An 18,967-nucleotide genomic window follows, 5' to 3' on the forward strand; every position below is an offset into this window, starting at 1 on the left:
AAGATAAGAGCCCTTGGGTTGTCTCGAGACATTGCAGGCAGAGCCAAAGTCGATTACTTTGACCCTGAATGGCTGCCTTTCATGGTCAACCAGCATTATGTTCTCAAGTTTGAGATCAGTATGAGCGATCTCCAAGCTCCTCAGAGCTTCCAGAGCTCTGGCCACCTGACGTAAGATTGGCCGGATCTCTTTCAGGTGAAGGGAGCAGGTCGGTCTCATGCTTACAAAGTCTCTGAGACTCATGTCCAGCAGCTCGAATTCCTGACACAGATGCCCCTTGTAGGTGAACGAGCTTTCCCACCTTACAAAGTTCCAGATGTCGGGATCGAAGGCCTTCAGCTTTTGCAGGGTCTCTTCCTCTTCTTTTGCGTAAGACTCTGAGACTAACTTTGTTATCCTCAGAGCCACGGTCTCGTTAGTGGCTGACTTAACACACTTTGCAACTCGAGCAAAGGCTCCATTTCCAACTAAGTCCTCAACAATATAGTCGGAAGATGTGGAGGACAGCTGGCAGCCTCTGAAGACTTGGAGGTCTGAAGGTTCGATGGGGGTGTACTCCTCCATGTTGCAACAGGAAACCTTCTGCTTGTAACTTACAGGTTTACAGATAATTATTCCAACAGTTGTAGAAATGCTGACAGATATCTAGTTGTTGGTTGTGCTCACGCAAGCTGAGAGTGAACTGACTGATATGATCTGAATGACCTTCTGTTTAAAGAGTGACAGCTCCGGAATATAGTTTGGAATATGGCCACATTCAAACCCTAAGGTCGTCATAGCGACAGAACAAGATTGACAGGCAGATTGTTATGACGCAAATGATAATGAAGATATCTTTTACTTTATAAAGTATACAGTTATAATGTTGAAGACGTTTCTTTAAATAAACATGCATTGTGTCTTTTGCCAAAAATATAACAACAAAAATATTTCCATCTTTCTAAGCAGAAGTGACCAAACAAGAGGTTGTAGCTGGAGAGGAGTGAGATGTGAGCAAGTGGTCATAATATAAGGCTCGCACTAGCTTTACTCTGTTGTCTCTTTCTGCTGTGACCACCAAACAATGTGTGTTTTCTAACCTCCAACTCAGCTGAAAAAGTTTTTGCTCGTCTTCCTCTCAGGTGTATTTACAATTTCTCCTAAAGAGCCATTGATCAGCCGGCTCATTTTCATGCATCCACAATAATATATGGTTGCATGTGGGCATGTAGAGGGCAAAATAAGAGGCTGTTCCACATGTGTACAATACCCGGAGGACTATAATTCAAAAAGTAAAAATAATTTGCAGGTGTGCGTACGCACAGTTTTATAAATCTGACTTTATTTTTAATAAAACTTTATGTACACACAGCTGATGCAAGTAATGCTCCCTTTATCACAGCTCATCTGGAAATATACTGAAGTAGTCCAGAACTGTCCATCTAATTGTTAGAATCAGACCCATTGCTGTTTTTTGCACACAACTGCCACTAAGTATCAAAGTCTTAGTGGAAACATTGTGATACCAGTGTAAAGAAGTACAAGCCTACCGGAATAATCCTCCGTTCTCTGAAGGATTATCAGTAAACTATTAACGATAAATCTGCTGCATCACCTGAGCCTGAATCTTTGTACATAAACTTTCCTCAGGTGGAGAAGGTGCGCTCTGTGTCCCAAGACCTCCACAGTCGCGTCCCTGACAGCACGGTTGAGAAGGCAGCCACCAGGGCGGCGCTTCAGAGCCTCCAGGAGTACCACGACTCCTTCAGCCTGGAGGTGGAGAGGGAGCTGTCCATCCTGGCCCTGCTGGGGCAACACACTCGCAGCCTCAGAGGAGAGGAGGAGGAGGCAACGGAGAAAAGGAGTGAAAATGGACATGAGGAGACGCCGTGCTTACAAGAGATCAGAAGCATGCAGGAGCAATATGACGGGTGAGTGACCAAGAACGAATGAATGAGTCAGTTACATGTCATTTTGTGAAGACGGGGACCAAGGAAATACAAGGAATATTTGTATGATAGATTATCTACTCTGTTTTTTCCAGCCTCGTGCTGCGCGTACGAACTAGCAGAGCTCAGGTTCACCAGGAACTTAGGGAGAGAGAGGAGGTTGAGAAAGAGCTTGGCTTGGTCAAAGGCTGGATTCAAGATACTCGTGGATTACTGCTGAGTCCCACTGCAGACCTGGATTCACTGCTGCAGGACCTAGAGGTAGACCACTTTATATATACATACACTCGTCAACTAGGTTTGCAACTCTGGCTTTTCTTGCCTCTTTAGACATTAATGCAGTGTCTTGTCATAACAGGAAAAAAACTGGGATTTACAGTCCGTCATGTGATGTTGTTTGTGTTGCAGACGGCACATGGTGAAGTCATCAGCAGGCGCCAGAGTGTGGAGCGCATGACCGAGCTGCAGCAGTGCAAGTACCAGGACCTCCAGGCCGGCCTGCCGTCTGAGCTCAGCATGCAGCTGGCTGAGGTGGCTCTGGCTCTGGGCTCGGCTGAGGACCAGGTGACCTCTCTTAGCTAGAGCTGTGTTTTTTGTTGTGTGTAAAGGAGGTTTGTGGTCAAAACTCAAATGTTATTTTTAATGTTAATAAGATTATATGTGTTTGTGAGAGTATAGTTAAATGTCTATTCCTGCCTTCTGCTTTAGGTCCAGGCGAGGGAACGGGAGGTGCAGCAGACCAGAGATGTGAAAGAGGACTTCGGCTCCAGACTCCAGGACATCGAGGCGAAACTGAAGACCATCGCTCTGAAACTGGAAGACAAGAGTGCCGACCTGGAGGAGGCCAAAGAACAGACCAAAGTAATCAACCAGACAGATTGACTAATTAGCAAGCAATTAACCCCTGTTAAATTGGCTATTCATTTTGCAGATGTTGAGGTTAATGTGTGTGTGAGAGTTGGAATGGCCTGAGCTGAATTCAGCCTTTAACAGTGACCCACTTCTGAGAGGAGTATTCCAGTGGGGAGTTTGAGCCCCTTCCCTCCTGTTCTCCTTCTTGTTGCCCCAACTTTCTGTCTTCCCTCACTCCTCTGGTCATCTGTAGACACACAAATCCTGGAGTGTGCATTGGTAAAGGAATAGTGTGTCATTTGTTGAACTACTCCAATTACCAGCTTGCGAATTAATCACTGCTGTCCTGAAAACAGTTTAACAAACGAGGTATAAAGCATTAATTAGTAGGCTTTAGAGGTGTTACTAGGCAGATTTTGTTACCTTTCATGCCTTTGTTTGAGAGAGAGGACAGTGAATAGTGTCGGAAACAGGGAAGAGAGAGTGGGGATGACGCGCGGAAAAGGGCAGAGGATAGGAGTCGAACCCGGTGCTGCCGCATTAAGGACTGTAGCCTCTGTATTTGGGACACGCAATATAACTGCTGAGCTAAACCAAGGCCCCCATTTTTACAGTCTTAATGCTGGCTGTAGCTTGATATTCATGTTACAAACATGACAGCGAATCAATCTTCTTGTCTCACTCTTGACAAGAGAGTCCTTTAGTTCCAAAAGCCAGAGCTTTTCATTCTTCTTCTTTCCTCCCTTTTTGCTCCATCTTCTTACTCTCCCCTCCTCTCTCTCCTCTCACAGGCTCTTTGCGAGGAGTGTGAATGTTGTAGTCGCTCTCTGGCGGAGTTAGGCGTAGCGGTGCAGGAGTTTGGGGAGCAGAACCCTCTGCTGTGCAAGCAGCTGGGCGATGCTGTGGCAAAGCTGACAGAGGTGCAGCGGCACACGACACAGCAGGTCCAAGACAGAGCTAACAGGCTGAAGAAGGTGAGACGTCCATACGGTCCATCATGTCATGTAGAAGTTAATCCAATGTTGCTGGCATAAATAATCACTATATATATCATTTATATCAGCATTTTACTTCTATGCTTTTGGTCTGTGTTTCTCCTGTGAGCAGGCAGAGAGACAGGTGGAGGAGTATCAGGGTATGAAGGCGTTTATTCTGGGCTGGGCAGAGAAAGCAGAGGCTCTGGTCAGCGGCAGTATCATCTGGGGCTCTGCGTCCCAGCTGCAGGAGCAAATTCGAGCTCATCAGGTGAGACTTCATTAGTCACCCAGCAGGGAGTGGGAACTGATTTAAGATGTCTGAAAACTGCTGCAAGAAACTATGTTCTCATACATTTTATATATTTCTGAGGACATCCTAAAAATGTACAGCTAATTAGATTCTTGCACATGTTTGATTTCAAGTGAAATGTCATGAACTATACAGCGTGTTGGCCAGCCTTAATTAGTATAATTGCACAATGGCTCTTCTCTTTGACTTGTGCAGGCATTGCTGCGGGAGTGTCGCGGTCTCCATGGTGATTTGGAGGCCATGGGAGAGAGGGAGGGGCAGCTGGGGGAGGTGTTGCAGACGGAGGGGTGGATCCAGCAGGTGAAACACCTCAGCAGACGCACAGAGGAGCTGCAGCAAACCACCAAGACTCGCCTCCAGAGTCTGCAGGATGCAGCAAAGGTAAACGAGGATCACTTTCAGGAGAGCATCACATCAGGGTTACTTTACCTCTAACTTGTTTTAGGGCAATCTCATGAAATAGTTTTGGTGAAAAAATAAGCTAATTTGATGCAAACATTTTGATGCACAACAAGAGGTGCAGAGGGATTCAAATACACGTGAGCTACAATCCAACAGTGCCCCCTGGTGGTCATTCACCCAGTATAACAGCATCATAATGGAATGCACTGTTTTAGTTTGTTCTGCAGTAATCTGTCACGCTAATCTGATCTGCGATACAGCTGGTACACAGATGACAGTCTGTTGCTCGTTGTTGCTAATGACATTGTGTGTTTGGAAATCTGTTTACAATTCCTCCTGTGAGTTTGGACTAAATCTAAATTGTAGAGAGAGCACAACCTTTATCTGTAGTGACGAGTAATACATTTTCATTTAGCTTGAAATACATAAAGGTTAATTACAGATCGCAAGTGAATAGTTTTCTTGCGATACATGATTTTTTATTTATAGCTTAGAGTGATTTTAAAAACCCTGCTGGGGACTGGTGTGGTTTATATTTATTACTGCAAGCAGTGTTAGAGAATCCAATGTGTCTAAAAGCTACATTATGTATTTAAAATACATACAGTACAATACTTGTTTCTGCTTTCTTTCCACTTGTTCTATCTCTCTGTGTCACTCCTCAGGACATGCTGCGTTTGGAGGCCGAGGTGAAGAACCTCCATGCTGCTGTAGACCAGATCCAGGTCACACTCGCCTCCCCAGACCTCAACAGGCTCAGCCTCAGAGAGCAGCTCACACAGAGACAGGTAATCACACACAGTTAAATGCTTTGTTTATAATAAATTTATAGCAGTTTAAGTGTTATAGATTTAAAAAGAGAGGATACACACAGTGCAAGCCTACAGTCGCTGTATAACATTGTCATAAAGCATCCTCACAGTATTGTTTTATTACAAGCCCAACAGATCCTCCTTATATTCTAACACCCCTCTTTATTCTTTCATTAGCGCCTGTTGGTGGAGATGGAGGGCTTCAAGCAGCAGGTGGCGGCAGTACAGCAGTGTCAGAGCGCCCTCCGACTACCAGAGGAGGTAGTGGCCAGCCTGCCTATCTGTCGCACTGCTCAGACTCTGCAGCAAGAGGCCAGCCAACTGCAGCACACCACCATCCAGCAGTGCAACATCCTGCAGGTAGAGGGCGCTGCTCGTACTGTAGAAGCTGTGAATCAGATGTCAAAAGAACAATCATCCTGTTCATGTAATACATAACCAATCAATTTGATAAGTCATACACTATAGATCAGCATGTGTTCATATAACATTTCCCCATTTTTTTTACCTGAAAGTTGATAAGGAAGATTTATGTAATTCTACACTGAGTTTTGAATGTCCTAACAGGCCTTCTCAGAAATGTCTGAGCCCCGTCAGACCAGTATTATCCTCCAATCCTTTGGTTCGAGGCTGATTCTGCTTTTAAGCTCATTGTAGTGAAGATTAGTTTTTCAGAGGCAGAAGTGACCCTCTGAGACTGTCTGGAGGACAGCAACAGCATCAAGCATCGCCTTTTTAAAAAAATACTCCAAGATTTGAAACCATTAATCTGTCAGGGTCATATTTAACATATTCTTAAACACAATAACTCATGTGATCATGGAAAACTTCGGCAAACATTCGAAACCCAAAATGAACAAAAGGGATGTTTAATGTTTCTCAGTGCTTTAATATCTTCCGAGGACATGTTTTAGTATTTAATATATTTCAAAAAACTATAAACGTCACCTGTTCAAATAAATGCCACTGTAGCATTGACACACTCAGTTACAGATACTGTGCATGGAAAAACAAAAAGTGTAAAAGAAATAACTCCACTCAGATGAATATGTAGGCGTCACTAAACCTTTGACGTCCCTGGAACAGAGGCAAGATAAAACTATTTCCCTTCAGAGATAAAAAAAATTGATTAAAAAGATGATTTTTATTTGTCATGTTTCCTCTTTCCCAGGAGGCCGTTGTGCAGTATGAGCAGTACGAACAGGAAGTGAAAAACCTTCAGAGATTAATAGAAGAGGCTCACCGCATCATTCAGGACCGGCCTGTCTCCACCAATAACATACAGGAGCTTCAGGCTCAAATACACCACCATGAGGTGAGAGACAGCACACACTTTGTTAGAATATTTATTAGAATATAAGTATGTTGACATGTGAGCATCACACCCACATGAGAATTTTAAGATATAACAAATGTTGATTCATTTGCTGCTAGAACAGGCTGCACTGTTGTAAAATACGGAAGACTTTAGCGGACATGCATCCATACATTTTATTTACTACGTTTTCCCGTGATAACGAGTTATTTCTGGGTGTTTTCTCGAGATCTACCGCTACGGAGTAAATAAAATGTATGGATGCATGTCAGCTTAGGGCTTCGGTAGTAAAAGGAGTTTTCACTGGGATTATGGAAGCAGACTGCAGGGATTGTCTTTCATTCATCCATGAATAGTATTAGTGAATTCTGGCACTGATGTTTGGCCATAAGGCCGAGGCATTGCAGTTCAACCCAAGGGTGTTGATTGGGTTTAAGGTCAGGTCAGGGCTTTGTGCAGGGGTCAGTCAAGTTCCCTCCTCACCAAAGAGGGCAGTTTCCTTGTCGACCTCCTGCAGCTTTGTGCTTGACGGCTTTGTCATGTTGTAGCAGGGAAACAGCCTTAAACTGTCTGTCCTTTACTCCTTTAAGATCAGTTTAGTCGAACAGGCTCGAGAACAATGTTGTCAAAGCCTTAAAACATAATCTGTTCTGAACAGTAACAGTAATATAAACAGGGGCCTGAAACAGGCTCGGCCCCTTAGCCTACAAATAGAGCCAAAGATTGACTGAAGATGTAAATGTTTAACATTACAGGACAGCAGACACAGGGTTTTAGTTACTTACCTCAAAGGGCACTTTATTTGACTTTTAAACAACCTTATATGCTGATATCTAAAAATGTTTTATCTTATGAGGTCAACTTCCTCATCATCAAAGAGCTGAGAGCAAATCAGACAGGAGACGTGTCAGTTATTATACATTTCCTGTACTCTGTGGCAGTGTAAAACAGCATACATAGAGAGGCCGAGGCAGCGGGAAATACACTGAAGCTCATGGAGTAGTTGTTGAATCAGACTGTGCGTTAGTAATTTAGTCATTAAGTCATTATTGCAACTACACACTGTAACAGAGCAGAGCCACCACGTACTGTATTGCAGTTCTGGGAGAGTATTGTGTTGTTGTGTCTCTACAAGCCCGTCCCACGCACATACCTCCTTTATTTGATGTTACATGTAAATATTACCTGCATACATTCCTGTTTGATGCAGTGTAGATGGTGAGATGGTGTTCACCTGTGCTGCTGGAGCCCTGTGCTGTCGGTTGCGGTTGTACTTTGCTGAGTAAGCGTGTTTGATCTCCCATGCAGGAAGAGAGGTAGAGGAGGGCGGGAGGGGGGGTTGGCAGACTGAGAGAGGCAGAGGAAGACCTGCAGAGAAACAGATCAGATCTCTCCAGAAGCAGCACATTTTATATTAACTTTCCCTGCTTGGTTCTGGCGTATTTTATCTACTTTTACATACATATTTTCTTGTTGCTGCTATCTCTCTGGTGCTGCAGAGTGGCTTGGCATGCTGCTGTGTTTATGTCTGAGTTTGATCTCTAAGCTGAGCAGATAGCTGCAACTTCACTGGCCCAGTCAGTCACATGACCTGATTATCAGTGCATTGACCATCTGCGGGACGGAGGGAATAGAAAGAGGAGGAGGAGCTGGACCCCGGCCTGCCGGCTCATACCAGTGCTGTAATTTGACACCATCTATGTCATTCTTCCTCACTAGACACTCCCTCCCTCCTTACGAGTCTCTTTTGTTGAGAGGAATCCGGCCCGAGGATTGGTGGAGGAGGGCAGAGGAAGGGGGGGGGCTGCAGGCAGTGAGCTCACTTCCTGTGTTTTTCTTGCCATTTGTGTATGTGTACGAGAGGGAGTGTCTGAGGGATTTGAACTATTTCTGCGAGGGTCTCCGTCTCAACCAAACATCCTGTGTGTTGGCTTCACCGCTGTTCTTAGTCACCCGCCTCTGTTCTGCTCTGATTGGCTCAGAGATACAGAAGAGAGCGACAGAGAGAAAAAGAGAGAGAGTGAGGCACTGCTGTTCTCTTTCTACGCTTACACTCTGTGAAGCCAAAAGCGAGAGACCGGCGGGGGAAGAGAATGCGTCCACTCCACCGGCACCACATTCAGCGCTGAACAAACTCAGCCACCCCCTTCTTTTTTTTTTTCCCAGGGTCCTGTTTAAACCAGGAACTATTGATCTCCCATTGTGGACTGAACCACACTCTCCTGACCCTGGGGGTGGTGGTGTTTTCTGTCTTTCTGGGGGATGTTTTGACAGGAGCTGGCCCAGAAGATCCGTGGCTACCAGGAGCAGATCGCCTCGCTCCACTCCAAGTGCAAGATGCTGACTGTGAAGGCCAAACACGCCACCATGCTGCTGACGGTCAGCGAGGTGGAGGGCCTCTCGGACGGCATGGACGAGCTGAGTGATGAGGAGCTGCCCAGCGCTGTGGCTACCAGCAACGCCGCCTCCGACAAGCAGCTTCCAGCGCACCCCTCTGTCGTCATGGTGAGTGGCAAAGCCTTGATTGGACACATACACAATCACACATGTATACTGCATGGCTGTGTGTCTGTCAGGCCCATGTGTGTTTGAGCCTTTCTGTATAGATGACTGGTTCTTAAGGAATGCAAGGAAACCTCAAGGGTCCCTTTAGGGTCTGTAGAGGTTGTTTATAGTTCATTTAACAACAATATACTTAACTTAACAACCCCAACTTAGAGGATGATTACAGGTTTAACTCTAGTACTCTAGCAATCTCTAGTAATAGACTTTTCCTCTCTATTATTATTCTGCTTCTGATTCTTTCTGCGTCTCTTTCTTGCATAGCACAGAAATAACTCAACCTTTTTTCCCCTCACACCTCAAGTGTTACTATTCTGGCTGTCTCCTCTTGAGTATTCCTGCACTCCTTCTGTGCTGTGTCACTTCACTTTGCTTCATATTAGCCTAAATCTGTCTGCCTGCTACTACACTATGTCATCCTCGGGCTTGATCATTCATTTTTCTCATGTGTTCCCACATAAGAAACCGCCTCGCCGCCCTCTTTTCCTCTGTGACTTTATTTCTGATTCAGATTTCTTCGCTTCCTCGCTCTGTTGCTGCTGTTTGTGGTGTGTTTGGTTTCAGCAGGACAGGAAACAGGATATTACTGTATGTGTGTGTGTGTGTGTGTGTGTGTGTGAGCAGAGCATAATTTCTTGTGTGTGTGGCAAGTTGCTAGGACTGCTGTTATCCTAGCTTTGCTAGTTTAGCATGTTTAGCTTTGTGACATTAGGTGCTTTTCGACAGCAGGAACTTTCCCCAGGACCTAGGAACCTTTTGAGGAACCCTGCAGGAACCAGGGTCTACATTTAGTTCCAGGGTAATTTATTCACCCACTGAGTACTTTCCAAAGGTCCAGGAACTTTCAAGACGGGGCCTGCAGTGCTAATCGATTCTGATTGGTCGAGTACTCGTAGCGTTTTATTTCACCCGCCATGTTTAAAAGGCTGCAGCTGCAAGCTCACTGTTATCATCGTGCTTCGAGATTGTTTCGTGCTTTGAGATGGAGTCAGAGAAGAAAGCCTACGTCAGCTGGACCGACGACGAGGTGCAGGCCTTGCTGAGCATTTACGCGGAAGAGAGGACATCCAGCGGGAATTAGAAAAGTCGACCTGCAATTGATTTGCATGATCTTCCCTGGACTTTAGGCCACTTTGGAAACTTAGACAACAATGGGCCACAGGAACCATTTAGTACCTTAAAGAGAAGTTCCTGGTACTTTTGGTCGAAAAGCACCTATTGTTACCACAGTGTTTTGACATTACTGTTCAGTTTCTAACACTTTATCGAACCACTGTTTTTCCCACTCCTGTCGGTGATCTGGATCTTTCTGTTGCGTTGCGTTGCATCATAAAGCCCGGGAAAAGTCCTGGAAATATAAAAAGGTCCTCAGTCAGTCGGCCAAGTTGTGCATTAACTGCCAAAAAGCAGCCCAGTTGGGTTTGGCTCACATTTCAGCTCTCTCCTCTCTACTGAAGCATGCAGGCACACAGACAACTGTGCTACTTCTGGGACAGCTGCTGCTGCTGCTGCATTCACTAATTCAGCCTCTGTTAGCTATGCTATGCTTCAGCTATGCTTTGTTTGAGTTTGGGCCTTGATCTTCAGGGTTTCTTCCTCTTACACTTAAGTCTTCAAAGACTTGTGCTTCTGCAACAGACACGTGTACAAGTGGTTCATGACTAATCCTCTAGAGAGATGGTAAACGTGTAGCTTAAATTTGAATAAAACATGAAACCTTGTCTGTGATGTGGATGTCTGGATGTCTGATGGAAAGGAAATGACTGTGGTTCTGAAACTGCAGCTCTACCGTCTGAATGTGTGTGGTGTAAGAAGTGCCAGTGTGTGCACTTATGTGTGAGTTTTAACTTCCTGGTTATGATCATTCCTTTCCCCTGATGCATCCTGTAAGAAATCAGAGCAGCTCATTCATTGCCAGCAGAATCCAGTGTCTGTCCTCTTGTTTGCACAGAGCAAAGCTCCGGTAAATTGTGTCTCTTTCATGCTGTGCTACGTTAAAAAGGGTGGCAGAGTTTGATGTCAGGAGCAGTAATGTGATCTAACTCGCTCCTCTCAGTGGTGTTTGATTACTTACTTTCTAATTAATCAGCAATGTGCTCACTGCGATCTGCCTAACCTGCACTCCCCTATTAATTTTTATGCCCCCTCTTCTTCTCTCTCTTCATTTTTCTCCCTCTGTCCCCCTCGCTCCTTTGATCTGGGCCTCTACTGTTTGGTCCCCTCCACCCTTTTCCTCCTCCTCCTGCTTCTTCTGATGTGTGTGTTTGATGTGCGGGGTGTACATGTGGTTAGATGACAGCCGGCCGCTGCCACACGCTCCTCTCCCCTGTGACGGAGGAGTCAGGGGAGGAGGGCACAAACAGCGAGGTCTCCTCTCCCCCTGCCTGCCGCTCTCCCTCCCCAGGGGCTAACGCTGACGCTCCTCTTAACCAGGTACTGCAAACCCCGCCCTGGTTACCTCCGAAGCTCTCCAGCATTACCTGAGCCACCCAGCTTCGATAGCCCCGACATCCTATTAACATTACACCTTAAACTCTCAAGTCATGACAAACAACCACCTCAACCTTTGCAGGAAAAATGTCCATCTTAATCAGTTACTTACCAAAATTGAAGTCTTACTTTATTTGTTAAAATTAATTGACACTTAATGAACATAACATCCTATTGCAAGCGTTTCTTGTTTAGCTTTAGTTGCTGTGATATTTTAAGACCGCCTATTGAATATATAAAGTTAAGATGGACATGTTCAACTTGCACGACATCCCATCACCACCGACTCACTCCCACCACCACATAATGATGTCTCTGTCATCACTATGAACACAATGGATGTTTGAAACAGCTGGAGAGCTGCTGCGCTGCCCCTGCTTTCCCCGTTTTATCACCATTTTGTTCGCACATTTACTTTGCTGAAGAACATTTCCTTGCCTCCTGCTTTTACGCTGAGATAAAAATAAGACCGTGTCATTTTCTAAACATAGATAAGTTAGAAAAAAATAGCTTTTTGTCAAATCTGTCAAATCAATAAGGTCAAAGCAAGCTGAAAAAGTGACAGAATTAAAGAATCACGGGAGAGTTTAAACTCATCTAATAGGACCTCAATAAGATGCTGAATCAAACAGCTCAGGTAACAGACTCTTACATTTGGTTCTGCATTACTTTACTGCAGATTTTCTCCCAATGTGCCACTTCATATTCATTGTTCACAGTATGTTTAAGGATATAACAACGCATCAGTACCATCACACCCCTCGCATGCACTACTACAGGCCTGTAGTCACTTTGTTTATGTCTCACAGGGTCGAGGTACGCTGAGCCGAGCGCCCCTTCAGGAGCTGTACGACCCGTCCATGGAGAGCAGCGCTGCTAACCTGGATGACCTGCAGAGATCCTGGGAGACACTCAAGAACGTGGTACGTCACATCATCAATTACCGTTATCTAAATTAACCCACATATACTTAATAAGTTGTTTTCCTTTATGCCAAAGCAAGAAAATCGATATGGCATAACTGTTTCTCCCACCACAGATCAGCGAGAAGCAGAAGAGTCTGTACGAGGCTCTGGAGCGGCAGCAGCATTATCAGGAGTCCCTTCAGTCCATTTCCACTAAGATGGAGTCCATCGAGGGAGCGCTCAATGAGGGCCTGGAGCCTAATAAGAGCCCCGAGAGCCAGATGGCTGCACACCAGGTGAGGGAAAAGGGGGGACATTAATGTCTGGATATATTTGTGAAATAGTGATTGTGCATGATGTTGAAAGATAGAGGAGTGTAAAGTGCTTGTAAAGTGTAAATTTATGTCTCTTGGGGAATAGCTGACGAAAGACGGGCCTGCTCAGAGAAGACAGAGAATGATTGAAGAGTTTAATGTTGCTCTAGACGGTGCAATTGTTGCACAGACTGCATGGCACCGATCTCGGTTTCTATGCCAACCTCACAGCGACAGTTCCTCTTTGTAACGTTACTGTCAGGCAATTTGGACAACCCCTCTTTCCCCTGCTGTCTTCTTTTAAGTCTCTTCTTCTTTTATTTTAACAATTTCATCGTCTTCAAATGTCTGTTCTTTTTCCTTCACCACTCACACTTCTCCGATCCGTGTCTGTGCAGGCGCTGATGGATGAGATCCTGATGCTGCAGGATGAGATCGGTGAGCTACAGACGTGTTTCTCTGAGGAGCTGGCAGACAGCGACAGTGACAGCGAGCCCGGTGATCAGCTGGCTCTGCAGTCTACTCTCACTGTGCTGGGAGAGAGGATGGCCACCATTCGAATGAAGGCTTCGGGGAAACGGCAGCTACTGGAGGTGGGCACTCGAAGATGATATTCAATTCTCCAGAATCTGTTGACCTAAGAGTCATGCTCTGAATCTAACATGTGTTGCTACAGGAGAAACTGAGCGAACAGCTGGAGGAGCAGCGGCAGGAGCAGGCGCTGCAGCGTTATCACAGCGAGGCCGCCGAGCTGGACCACTGGCTGCTCAGCACGCGTGCAACTCTGAGCTCTGCCCTTCAGCCCCTGAATGAAGACCTGGACATGGAGGAGCAGCTCACTGACTGTCAGGTGAGACCGACATTTTTTGCTCTTATCAAAGACTGGACTGACTGGCTGACTGACTGATGAATGATTTCAAACTAGGTTCATTAAGATAACCGTTGTTCTCACAGCAGATTTCCTGATATACACAGAATTTAAAAGTTTCCCAAACTACCTCAGGCACAGCAAGAAAGTCTGTATGTTACTGTTTCATAAAAAGGAAGCTATCAATGGTGAAGAATCTGTCTGCGTCACTGCTCCAGAAATAGTGCCCATCATTGCATTCATCCCCTCAGTATTATGTTGCTGTTACTATTTTTGTCACGAATAAACTGCTGTCGAAACCAGAACTGAAAATAGGACTGGTTCCAAACAGAGCAGGATAGAAACCCTCTTTTGCCCACTGAATCAGCACTTTTTTAGGATTAGGACAATAGGATTAGACGTCAGGTCTGACCCTGTATCTCTCTCTGATTACCCTCCTCTCTAGACCTCAAACATGCTGTGGTAACATCATCTTTATCTTTGGGGTAATTAGCATCCATGGCTAAGTGGTCACTGATCCATCGTGTTTCCTTGTGCAGATTTCATTCACATCTTTGAAGTAGGAAATAACATTCTGTTTCAACAATCACATAAAAACTTCAGAGAAAAAAGATTTTAAAAATAGTTTGTTTAAATTCATAGTGTCAGTGTTTTACTGTTAAGGGCTCTCTAAACCAGTACCACTACTTTGAAGTGCATACTCACCTGCCGACACTTGCTGACAAAGGCTTTCATGTGTGTGTTCCTCGGCTTATACGGCAATAAAGTATTCATTTTTTTTAAATTACTTAACACATTTAAAATGCCTCAAAATCAGCTTTTTTAAGAAACATATCACTTAATCTCTTTAAACTGATGTCAAAACATTCATCCTCTGATGCACCTTAATTGGCTTCCTCATGTTTAAAGCGTGTGTGCGTGTGCATGTGTGTGTGTGTGTGTGTGTGTGTTTGTAGCCGCAGAGAAACACTAAGCTGATTAAAGCTCACATATGGCTTCTGAGAAACTCTTAAGATCCGGCCCGGGCGGATCCTTATCTCCAGGGGGTAAAAACTGTCTGCAAGGGTGGATTATTTATTACAGTACATATCCAGTTTAAAGGGCGGGACATGAGGAAGAATATACGGTTCGAGAGATAAAGTGAGGAACAGTGGAGAGAGAAAGGAAAGAAATGAATGTTGGGCAAAATATAAACGGCTTTGCTTATATAAGTGTAAAAATCTGTTAATATTTCTACATGAGGAGAGTTAAGTATCTTTAAATGTAGGTTTGCAACTCAAACTGGTATTAGCTGATTTAACATTTTTAGTTGTTGTGAATATTTAATAAACAACCACAGTGTGTTCATTTGACCACTTTGTCATTACAAGACAGTCAGCACACTTTTAGCAGCTAAAAAAAACACTCAGATGTAGCCCCTCACAGGTCAGTGCTTCAAACAAACATGTATGTAAATATGCAAATATATGTAAAACGCACAGGTAGAATGGTGGAGCGAAGTCGTTCCACCTCTGAGCCGGCGTCGGAGGTAGTAATGGTGAAAATGGTGTCAGTGTAAACAGCGGAGCTGGCATGGTGGAACAGCGCTGTGTGTGTGTATTTGAGGCATGCGCTGTTTGTTTAAACCTGGGGAACGTTTAGCTTCCGCAACGCCAGAACGCTGTGTAAAAACACACACTGGGGCGGCTTTAAGCCACCATTGCTTGATTGCATGTAAAATGGCAAATTCTGCATGACGACGGAGCTTCGTTATGGTGCTGTGGCGGATCGCAGTGTAAAAAGGGCTTTAGTCTAAACTGTCTGCCACTTATTTTATCACCCTTTAAATAAACTCCACAGAATACGTTTTGCAAATGCTGTTTTAATCCTGGACCAAAGGAGAGCATCTTGGAATTTTGAGTTTGAACAGTATAAGTTTAACAAGCTTTTTGTTGGGAAGAAAGTGTAGAGAAATTCCATACTTTCCCAGTGAATGTCATAGTGACAGCACTGAATAGAGGGGAAGGAGTTATATAGCAGCACGCTGTATTGTAGAGGAAAAATCTCAGTGGAGAATGACGTCCCCATCTTGGCTAAGGGCTCTTGTGTCCTCTTGTGAAAGGAGGGGATACAACCTTAATCCCCCTCTTTCCCACCTCCATACAATTGTTCCACTTTTCACACACAGGCCGGACGTTGAAGGGGGGGTTCTTTTTTCTGATGTTTCTCCTGTGAAGAAATGTGAGAAGTGAGTCAGGGGGATCTGCTGAAAAGGATTTGTAACGGAAAGAGAGTGAGCTTCAAAGAGAGTGTTGATGAACAGTGTGAAAAGAGAAGCAGAAACAAAGAGCAAGTTATTAAAGGATGCTACATGAGTGAATCTACAGTTTACTTCAAACAGTCAGGATTTTATATTGTAGTTTGCTTATAATCAACCGTGTCCCCTTCCTTTTCCAGAATATGCTGTTTGAGATCGAGCAGAAGGTGTCGTATCTGTCCGAGCTGTCCGTCCACAGCGAGAGCTTACTGCTGGAGGGTCGGGCCGAGACAAAGGGAGAGGCGGAGCAGCTCACCTTCAAACTGCACTCCCTCAAAGACAGCCTGCTGGAGCTCCAGCAGATGCTTCAGGACAAACAAGTTGACATACAGGTGAGATCAAAGCGCATCTATGTTCTTGCCCCCATCATGCCCCTCAGCTCCCTCCTTTTACACATTAGCACACATTCTTTCTCTCCCAGCTGTTCCTTCCTCCCTGCCTATGTGTGTGTGCTGCATTATGTGACACTGTGTAACAGAATCAATGGTAGTATTGTGCAAATACTAAAGGTCATGTCGTGCTCCTTCATAAAAGTCCACTGTTTTCCACAATGGAACAACAAGAGCCTGTGTCCCTCACATAATGGGACTCAAACAACAGACAAAAGGATGCTACCTCATCACATGCTAAATGTACTGCACCAGGTGTGTTTCTGATGAGACCACATTTTGACCTTTTTGTTTGGTGGTTTTCTCCCACTCTGGAAAATGAACTTGATATACTTCTCAAATCTTCCAATTTTTACTGTCAATTATTCCAAAATAGGAAATTCCTTGTTTCTCAGCCTCCCTCAGTCTGCTCTTTTAATAAATAATGACATTCATTCATTCTCAAAATCATCGTACAACGTGTGGAAGCTACAACTGCTTCTCTCTGAATCTATTTGAAATGCTGGGCGGGATCTTAATTTAATGTTTAAAATACATATTTATTGTAGTTCACTAATCAACTGGACCGCATTGAATTGAAATGGACTTTATGTAATAGATGCCACTTCAGTTTATGGACTGGATGTATCATATATCTAACAGGCTTTCTGGGGAAACAAGCTGTTTTAAATGTATTTAAATGTTATATAATATTATTCCCTGCCCCTTTTATTATAGCCATTATGGTAGAAAAAATAATGCAGTTTCGCTCTGTGCCTTTGGAGGACGCTATCCGCTTCTCCATTGGGCCCTGGAAAACCTCCACCAGACTACATAAAACGCCTCATCTGGCGGAGGCCAGGGAGCTCGCTAAACTACACTTCCTCAATCTAGGACGCCCGCCTCCGATGTCATGTCTCGTTCAATATCGTCAGGTTTGAAATGTAGACTGCACACCTGAAGATTTTTTTGACGATCCACCGGCATATTCTCGTCGTATTTCTGATTCTGTACCGCTCTGAGCCATTGCCTGCCGCAATCAATGTCCTTGACTGGAAAACGGTAGTATTTCACTCCATCGTCTCTCGCTGGGCCGTTCCTTTCAGAGGGAGGGGCGCAATGCATGCTGGGTGTTGTAGGAATGTAGAATGGGCGAAACCACGAGCTGTTTGAACAACTTTCTCCGCTGCTATGGCGCCAATTTCAAATATTATTGCTTCTACGGATTACAGAGAACACCAGCTTTGACTGACAGTGGCTTTTTCCAGACGAGAACTGCTCCTTTAAGTAAGTATTGACAATCTCTCTGTCTTCTCCCAGGGTTCATTGCAGGAGCAGGAGGACAGTGAGCCAGACTCATCTCTGTCCCAGAGTCCTAATGTCCAGGATTGGCTTTCCCAGGCCAGATCCACTCGCACACAGCAGCACCACGACAACCTACTTCGACAGAGGGTAAGAGGAGGATGAACTTTCAGTGTTTGTATATTTAACAGGCCATTTTTTCCTTCTTTTGACTGCCCCAATGGCTCATTTAATCCATTTGGGATAGGATGTGAATACTTCATGTAAGTCTCATAAAACACCTACATTTTATGCTCTATATGCTGTATTGTGACTTCCAAGGAGTTGCAGCAGCAAGTAGCAGAACAGAGGAGGCTGCTCCAGTCTGTAGCCAGTGTTGGAGAAGAGTTACTGAGCCAGCAGACCACACCCAATGGAGACAGGTACTTTTAATTATGTCTCTACTCTTCTCACTTTGTTTCCTCTTCCACTGAAAGAACAAACACTTCTCTGTCACACATTAATGCTGTTAGTCTCTGTGATTGTATATGTGTGAGATTTTATTTTTTCTGCATGTTTATTTAGAAAAGCTAAGTAAACATTAGGTCAAGTTGGAATTTGCGGTTAGAACAACACTCAGATATGAGTCTCTTATGACAGCACACTCCTCTCCCGTCCACAGTGAGGTGTCAATCCCAGGAGGAGTGCTGCTGGAGCCTGAGACCGTGTCTCCTTTGGATCAGTTCAGACAGCGCTGGGAGAACCTGAAAATAGACCAGAGCACGAAGCTGCAGCTCTCCCTCACCACCCTGGAACAGGAACAGCTCAGCCCGGTATATTTCCCATACAATGTCAATTTTGTGTTTCAAACTGTGATGTTTATTCTAATGTCCTACACTCATTACTTAAAGAGGGGGTATTATACTGTTTCACATTTTAAGACATATATATAATGTTACCATGTTGGATGTCCAGACTAAACGTGGGTGAAGTTTCAAATCTGTAGGTAAAAGTATGTTGGAGTAATCCCCAGGCCTCTCAGCTCAGTCTGCAGGCTGCTGTGAACACCAGGTTTCACACATTTTTTTCTACACACTGCACTTTGTGACGTCACAAAGTGCAGCCTCAGCAGGCTTCGGAGAGCTGGCCAATCAGAATAAAGCAGGCTTGTAGGGGCAGGGCTTCTTAAAGGGACAGAGCTGACTGATTCGTTACAGGCAGAGGCTGTATGAGGGTATAAGGCTTATGTGCATTCTGTTGGTACTTTTTCCTCCTCATTTAATTTTC

At 44.6% G+C, this 18,967-nt stretch overlaps 1 protein-coding gene across 1 annotated transcript in view; it reads left to right on the forward strand.

Moving 5' to 3' along the window:
- The window catches only part of syne1a (spectrin repeat containing, nuclear envelope 1a), a 146,359-nt gene that overhangs the window by 98,120 nt on the left and 29,272 nt on the right, over positions 1-18,967 (forward strand). Inside the window, exons 82-101 of the mRNA XM_069656525.1 lie at positions 1,630-1,910; positions 2,024-2,189; positions 2,337-2,492; positions 2,637-2,789; positions 3,572-3,754; positions 3,888-4,025; positions 4,263-4,448; positions 5,135-5,257; positions 5,459-5,641; positions 6,453-6,596; positions 8,871-9,101; positions 11,451-11,591; positions 12,458-12,571; positions 12,688-12,849; positions 13,266-13,460; positions 13,544-13,717; positions 16,172-16,363; positions 17,720-17,851; positions 18,023-18,123; positions 18,363-18,513. Coding sequence (XP_069512626.1) covers positions 1,630-1,910; positions 2,024-2,189; positions 2,337-2,492; positions 2,637-2,789; positions 3,572-3,754; positions 3,888-4,025; positions 4,263-4,448; positions 5,135-5,257; positions 5,459-5,641; positions 6,453-6,596; positions 8,871-9,101; positions 11,451-11,591; positions 12,458-12,571; positions 12,688-12,849; positions 13,266-13,460; positions 13,544-13,717; positions 16,172-16,363; positions 17,720-17,851; positions 18,023-18,123; positions 18,363-18,513 — 3,306 coding nt within the window. The remainder of the gene's footprint in view (positions 1-1,629; positions 1,911-2,023; positions 2,190-2,336; positions 2,493-2,636; positions 2,790-3,571; positions 3,755-3,887; positions 4,026-4,262; positions 4,449-5,134; positions 5,258-5,458; positions 5,642-6,452; positions 6,597-8,870; positions 9,102-11,450; positions 11,592-12,457; positions 12,572-12,687; positions 12,850-13,265; positions 13,461-13,543; positions 13,718-16,171; positions 16,364-17,719; positions 17,852-18,022; positions 18,124-18,362; positions 18,514-18,967) is intronic.

The sequence above is a fragment of the Semicossyphus pulcher genome, unplaced genomic scaffold (assembly GCF_022749685.1).
Source record: "Semicossyphus pulcher isolate SPU_LCO1_2020_fin unplaced genomic scaffold, fSemPul1.0.p SCAF_11, whole genome shotgun sequence".
NCBI classification, from domain to species: domain Eukaryota; kingdom Metazoa; phylum Chordata; class Actinopteri; order Labriformes; family Labridae; genus Semicossyphus; species Semicossyphus pulcher.